At 45.1% G+C, this 7829-nt stretch overlaps 1 protein-coding gene across 1 annotated transcript; it reads left to right on the top strand.

Annotated features, from left to right (window-relative positions):
• Positions 1-6615: 6615 nt before the first annotated feature.
• On the top strand, positions 6616-7545 carry LOC122125512 (vomeronasal type-1 receptor 4-like). Its single transcript, XM_042700054.1, has one exon. The coding sequence runs from the start codon at positions 6616-6618 to the stop codon at positions 7543-7545; it is 930 nt and encodes a 309-aa protein (XP_042555988.1).
• The last annotated feature ends 284 nt before the right edge of the window (positions 7546-7829 follow it).

Raw genomic sequence — 7829 nt, 5'->3', positions numbered from 1 at the left:
AAGAGGGTTGGGAGAGCTTCTAGAGAGCTGTAGATGTGAGGGTTCCTGGAGCGTAAGGGGTATAGACAAGACACTTGGCTACCGGGGCCTTGCCATACATATCTTTTCAGTAGCATCCTTTATGGTGAACCCGTGAGGATTTGTCCCTGGTCCTGATTCCTTTGAGCTGATCAGCCCCACGTGGGGGCAGAGTTAGAAACACAGGCAAGCAACCTGGGCCTTCACATCCGCAGCAGGGGAAGTTAAGGTGAGAAGTGAACTGAATTAGAGGGGCTGGGCTCTATCTGCTGTTGCATAAGGAAATGCTCTGGTGGTAGAGCACCAGCCAATGAGGAAAAGCATCAGATACCCAGTTGAAGTTCTAGTCTCAGGTAAAAAAAAAAGAAAGAAAAAAAAAAGGAAATACTTGCTTGCTACTGGGGAAAAAATAATCATACTTTTCAGGGCCAAAGCTTTTCTGTTGACTGTGCTGGAAATGTGGAGAAAAATCAGGGAAATTTGTTTGTCTTTACACATGGCCTGTAAGCTATTTCCCAGTTCTGAGCCAGTGCTGGTGAACAGGAAAGTAGTGTCTGTGGGTGAGTGTTTCAATATCCCATGATAAGTTCACTCTGATTTGAGGGTGGGTCCTAGAGCCAACCACAGTGTCCTCCTAAGCACCCCTAAGTCTTCTCCTAAGCTGGAGAAGACTTAGTACACAGAGGGCACAGCCTGGGGACAGAGACAGGGGGAGGCAGAGGATACATCAATAAGCCCAAGAAAATCAAGAACCATAACTGGGCCTGAAGTAAGGAGAGGAGCTGAGTGGATCCCCATAGGAGCTGTGAATGTAAACCACTGGGTGAGGCTATTGTCCCAGCAGCCCCAGAGAACAGGTGCATCAAATTTTCGTCATGTGTTCACATGAAGGGAGAAGCAGCAGGGAGACCCACCCTCCCCTGAGGAAACCAGGCTGGGAGCAAGGGACACCCGCCTAGGCCAGCCTGTGTAGACAAGTCCTAACCCCAAAGTTCTGATTGCGAACACTACAGTGGACTGCAAACTCTCCCCTGTGTGCTTCTCCTGCCTAGCTCCAGTGCATGGAGCACAATGACATCACGTGTGCTGAGTGCAATGACATCACTGAGACCAACTAATCCTGGTGGGCACAGAAGGCCTCCTCCCCCAGGGCATGGCAAACCAGCAAGCTGCACTGAGGTGAAGAGTAGGCCTCACACCCCGGGAAGGCAAAGACTGACTGAGAGCTTCCCTACAGATGAGCCTCTCATCAAGGCATTATGCATCTCTTTAGGATCACAATGGAACTGATGAAGAGTTAGGTAAATAATGCAGCTGGGCTTAGTGATGTGCACCTGAAATGCCAGCACTGAGGAGGCTGAGGCAAGAGGATACTAGGTTCAAGGCTAGCCTGGACTACAGTGTTGAGACCCTGTCTTCAAAAGCAAAAAAGGGACTGGGAAGGTGGCTCAGTGATAGACTGCTTGCCTTGCATGCAGGAGGCCCTGGGTTTGATTCCTCAGCACCACATAAGCAGAAAAGGCTGGAAGTGTCACTGTGGCTCAAATTGTAGAGCCATAGCTTTGAGTTGAAGAGCTAAAGGACAGTGTCCAGGCCAAGCTCAAGCCCCATTACCGACCAAAAAAAAAAAGAATAGAAAATGAGGGGCTGGGAAGGTAGCTCAGTGGTAGACTGATTGCCTTCCATGCATGATAACCAGGGTTAAATTCCTCAGCATCACCTAAGCAGAAAAAGCCAGAAGAAGTGGTGTGGCTCTAGTTGTAGAGTGTTAGCCTTGAGCTGAAGGGCTTAAGAACATCACCCTATACCAGAGTTTAGGCCAAACAACCGACAGAATAAAAAAACAATAGAAAATGAAATATGTAGGCATATTCTCAAGAATATGTTGGTCCTTGAACAGCATATCTACTGTGGCACTATTCACCACAGCCAAGAAACAACCCAGAAGCTCCATGGTGTCTGCAGAGAAATGAGTGAAACTGAACATGGTCATGTGCAGCAAAGTCAGCCAGGTTTAGAGCAGTGGAGTCACAGGCCCAACTGAGGATGAATGCATAAAGAAGATGTAGCCTAGTCAGTCAGTGCTGGAGTCCCACGCCAGAGGTGTGATCTTGAGATAACACCCCTTCATCACGATTTTTCTGTCTGAGACACAGTTCAGTGCCCAGGATGATGAAAGCTGACATGGATGTTGATGCTGAAATCAGATGGAACTGGAGGAAAAAGCACGACATTAATCAAGTGTTGGAACTCCAACAGACACTTGAAGATCTCTCAGCAAGAGTAGATGCAGTTAAGGAAGAAAACCTGAAGCTAAAATCAGAAGACCACCTTTTTGGACAATATATAGAAAACCTCATGTCTGCTTCTAGTGTTTTCCAAACAACTGACATGAAAGGCAAAAGAATGTAAGGGATTGAGTTCCCTTCTCATTTACGGAATTGCTGCTTCTCTCTCCCTCTTTCTCTCTCCCTTTCCTTCTCACCATCCATTCTCCCACCCTCCTTCTCTCTCCCCTTTAAAACTTGGGAAGATTCCAAACGTTACAGTATCTTTGTTTGTGGCTTCATTGAATGTTTATGAAAATAATTTCAAATCTAGGCAAAATTAATTACTTAACAGGAGACTTTCATGAGTTTGTATATTATGTTAGTCTAAGAAAATGTGCAGATGTATTGTAGAGACTTTATAATTAGAATTGCATATATTTATGAAACTTGAAAATGAATGTTTTATTGAATTTGCTTTGATATATAGGCTTATTCTTTTACTAAATGCGTACTTAGTAAGATATAGAAGAAAATAACCATGTTGTGAAAATGTGAACAAAATTATGTACTGAATGCACAGCTTTATGTATGTACCTGTTCAGCATTGTGTGCCTCTCCTCCATCTGCCTCATCCTCCCCAGTTACCTTCTCCTTAGTCAAGACAGTTTCACATTTGTAAAAGTATTTCGAGTAGTAATCACCCAACAGTAATCTGATCTGTAAGTCCTGAAGTTAATCAAAACCTTGCCTAAAGTTTGTCAGTTGTACTTTCTAATAATAAGATAGGACTGATGGTTTCTCTTACTCATTTGAAAACAGATTTGGGCTATAAAGAGGATTTTAAGTTGAAACAAAGTTATCAAATTGAGATCTGTTTAAAAACACAAAAACAACTTGCTTTTGCCCCAAATAACTCACTTGCTATCTGAAAAGATAAGAATTTTGGTTATGGGCTGTGAAGGTGGCTCAGTGGTAGAGCGCTTGCCTTGCATGTATGAGGCCCTGGGTTCGATGCCTCAGCACCTCATAAGCAAAAAGAAAAAAGCCGTAAGTGGAGCTGTGGCTCAAGTTGTAGAGGGCTAGCCTTGAGCTGAAGAGCTGAGGGACAGTGCCCAGGCCTAGAGTTCAGGCCCCACCACTGGACGCCCCCCTCCTAAAAAAATTTTGGTTATGTATTGATTAGAAGTAGAAAGTCTGGGAGGAATACATAGAAATAGGTAATAAATAATTTGATAAAAGTAGCAACCAACTCCAAATGTTTTCACTCCAGATTTGTATGGTCTCTGTCCCAGAACAGATCTTCCAGGGAATATATATCTAAATATATGAAAATGGGTTAAGTTTGACTGATCTTACATACACCACATGCTATGCTATTCCAGCTCTATGGTTTGGTTGCAAGGTTTATTTGTTGTACCTAGTCAATGAACTGTTACCAAATTCCTTGAAGAGTATACTGGTACTAGAATCATGAATGAGAGAATTTTATATGTATAATAACTGGTAAGCTCATTATTTTTATCTCACTCTGTAAATGCAGCTAATTGTTTGGTAGAATTTCAGTCATTCTCATAACAATTTCTAAAAATTTAGTTCATAGATTCCATTTGGTAAAGGAATCAATATCAGAGGTAATATTAAGATATTATACTAGGAAATGAGATCCACTAATATAGCTTATGGTTATTAGATTTGAACTACTTTTATCATAGGATAATCTTATGTGTTAGTATAAGATTTCATAAATGACTTTAACTATATGAAGATGTAACAGTCATACTGCAAACATCCCTTTTGCATCCCTTTTGTGACCTATTTAAAAATATTTAAAATTGTGTTGCATTCCTGCTTTGCTGTTTAAGAAAAAGATGCTTCACACACACAGAAAAAGAAGATGTAGCCTATTTCTATCACAAAGTACAACTAGGCCAGGAACAAGAAGGAAATCCTGTCATTTGCTGCCACATCTGTAGAACTACAGATCGCTGTGGAAAATGCAAGAAGTCAGACACAGAAAGGCAAATGCATGTTCTTGAAGCAGACAAGAACAGGGCAGAGGAATTGTCAGCAAGACCAGAAGGGACCAGGTGAGGAATGGTGTCCATGCAATGAGGTTGACCAGAAACCCAGGGTGAGGAGTCACTGCTGATCCTCTCCTGAGCACAGTGACAAATTTCTGCTTCAAAATCACCACTGCTAATGATGAAAATGAGTAGGGAATTAGAGAATGAAGCTACCACCTCAGAAATAACCAGGCATGAAAAGAAATCACCCTGCTTTCAGGAATATGCATAAAATGTTTACCTCTAATCTCCAAATGGGTTCTCTAGGGATGAAAACATTTTAAAAAAATGGCCATATTGCCAAACAAATTCCTGTACAGAAATGTCTCATTCTATTTTCTTTCTTCCTTTTGTGCCAGTCCAGCGGTTTGAAGTTTGTGCCTGGATGCTGTTGCTGAGCTCTTTTATTACAGACTGGCACTCTACCACCAGAGAGTGGAGATAAGAATTGGAGATAAGAATCTCATGGGCTTTCTTCACCAGGCTGGCTTTGCACCTTGATTCTCTGATATCAGGCTCCTGAGATTGCATCAGTACAGGGTTCCATTTTTCTTTTCTAACACCGTATATGATGATATAATAAAAGCAGACTGAGATGAGGAGGGCTGGGGAGGTGGCTCAGTGGTAGAGTGCTTGCCTAGCATGCATGAAGCCCTGGGTTCAATTCCTCAGCAGCACACACATAGAAAAAGCCAGAAGTGGTGCTGTGGTGCCAATGGTAGAGTGCTAGCCTTGAGCAAAAGCAGCTCAGGAACAGTGCCCAAGCCCTGAGTTCAAGTCCCAGAACTGGAAAAAAATAAAAGGAAAGGGACACTTTGGGGAAGAAACTTTGGTGACACATGGCTTACACACTGCCGGGGTTGTTTACAGTCACCTCGCTTCAGACCTCAGTGTCTCCTGCCAGCCTACTTGGATCCAGGAGATGTAAGCGACTGCACCACTCCCCTGTCCCCTGGAGAAGCTCCCACATGAGAGTGGAAAGTGTCTTGATAATTGTTATATGGGGGAAAAGAGAAAGTTTACTGAGAACATGGCTTGCCACCCCAGGTGAAGGGAAAATCACCACTCCCGTGGGAGATGACCTCAACAGCCGTCCTCCTGGACCCCTTATCTAAGGAGGCCTTTGAAGCTCTGAAGTTCCCATGTGTGTCTCAGAAATGATTCGCCCTGCCACGCACATCCTGAAAGAAGAGGCAAGCACTTGTGTTCACTGCCACTGGAGAGGTGCAGCCTGCAGGAGAGACCCCAGGTTCCACACTCTGGGTAAGTGATCACCTTAGGGGTAGGGATTCCAGATTGAAACCGGTTGCATGACAAAGAAACAGAGAAGGATAGGAATGGGCTACAACAGTGAAAAGAACTGGGATTCTAGGCCCCCCCATCCCCAAGCCGTGTGGGTTCCTAACTTTCCTCTCCCTCACAGAGTCTGTTCTGGTTTGTGACAAGTGAGGAGGAATCCTGAATGTCCAGGGGCTGGGGAAGATGTGTTCACATCAGCGACTGTAGAATGGGATTTGAACCTAAAATTGCCCCCTCTATGTCTCTGTCATCCAGCTCCTCCTTCACCCCCACCATCCCCACCGCAGACCTGGTTCATCTTCCTGGTATTTCTTCTGTGAAATGTGGGCTCCATGTTGAGGAAAGGGTGACACCTGGGACCCACTCCCACAGCCAGCCTATTTAGGTTTAAGTGCATGTGACCCCGGGAACCTGTCACACATATTTCAAGTTCCATTCTTTAGTCAGTCAGAGAGCTTGAACTCGGGGCTTGCCCATGTTCCTTGAGCCCTTTTTGCGCAAGGCTAGGCCTCTACCACTTTGAGCCACAGGTCCACTTCCAGTTTGCTGGTGCTTACCTGGAGAGAAGAGTCTCACAGACTTTTCTTCTCTGTTCTGGCTCTGAATTGGGAATCCAAGGTCTCAGCCCCTGAGTTACTAGGATTACAGTCTTGAGCCACTAGGGCCTTGCTTGTTTAGAATCTTAGATCTGATTCTACAGAGGAGAAATGGAGCCGCCTTCACCTCAGAACCTGACTCACCTTCGCTTAATGCCATTTCTCTAGGTTCACCCATTTCCCTGAACATGCCATCTTCCTCTTCCGGATGGATGAATAGAATTGTATTTTTCCTAATACATGAGAGATAGTAGGACAGTATTTCCAGTGGTCTGAATGCTGAGTGGAGAATGTTGAGTTCCCTTGGCACCATGCAGGCCTCAGTTTCATAAGCGAGAGCTTCTGGATGAGGCTCAAGTAACAGAGAGGATGGCAGATGCCCATGTGTCCATGGGGGTGATCCTCTTAGCCCAGACTGTGGTTGGGTTAGTGGGTAATTTGTCTCTTCTCTCCCATTATCTATTCCTTTCCTGCATGGGGAACAGGATGAGAGCCACAGACTTGATTCTTAGGCACTTAATTGTGGCCAACTTTCTATGTGTTCTGTATAGGGGTATTCTCCAAACCATGGTGGCTTGGGGCTGGAGAAATTTCTTCAATGATATGGGGTGCAAAATGGTCTTCTATCTTTACCGAGTGGGCAGGGGCGTGGCGATAGGTAGCACTTGCTCCCTCAGCATCTTCCAGGCTGTGAGCATCAGCCAGGGGGACTCCAGGTGGGCAGGGCTGAAGGGGAGAGCCCACAAGCACATTGTCTCCACCGTCTACCTCAGCTGGGGGGTTTTCCTCCTGGTGAGCACTGTTTTTCCCATGTACATCACTGGACGCAAAGCACATGACAACATTACGATCTTAAAGGCCTTTGGACACTGTTCTTCTGTGCGTCATGATCCAGCTGAGGATGTGCTTTATGTGACCATGCTCTCTGTGCCTGATGTTCTGTGTTTGGGGCTCATGGTCTGGGCCAGCACCTCCATGCTCTTCGTTCTGTACAGACACAAGCAGAGAATGGGGCACATCCAGAGGACCAGTGTCTCCACCAGAGCCTCTCCCGAGTCCAGAGCTATCATAAGCATTCTCCTCCTGGTGAGCGCCTTTGTCTCCTTTTACACTATGTCCTGCATCTGTCAGATTTGCATGTCTGTGATTTACAACCCCAGCCCTGTGCTGTACCTTATAGCGGCATTTGCTATAGGCTGTTTCCCAGCCCTCAGCCCTTTCCTGCTCATGAGCAGACACTCCACTCCCTGCAGCCTCCTCTTCATCTGCACAAAGAAGAAGAAAGTGGTCCTCCCCTGAGGACCACCAAGCTTGCATCTCAGCTGAACTTTGCTTGGCCCTTCCACAATCTCCACACCTAGGTAAATGTCATCTGCTGAGAGATAGAGGTGTGCACACATGTCCACACCTGCACATTTGTGTACTATATATCTGTGTGTGTGTTCATCTGTCTCTATTGTGCTGGCCCACAAAATTATATGAAAGTGGAAATGTTAGATTTTGAAATAGTGCTTATTAGATCATGTCAACTTCTCCCAGAGAATCTGTCCCATTACCTGGTGGTGGTTTCAAGTTCAAGATAA

This window comes from Dipodomys spectabilis, unplaced genomic scaffold (genome assembly GCF_019054845.1).
Source record: "Dipodomys spectabilis isolate Male_0828 unplaced genomic scaffold, ASM1905484v1 ptg000266l, whole genome shotgun sequence".
Taxonomy (NCBI): Eukaryota; Metazoa; Chordata; class Mammalia; order Rodentia; family Heteromyidae; genus Dipodomys; species Dipodomys spectabilis.
The sequence above is the reverse complement of the archived record's forward strand: the minus strand, read 5'-3'. Positions and strand labels throughout refer to the sequence as shown.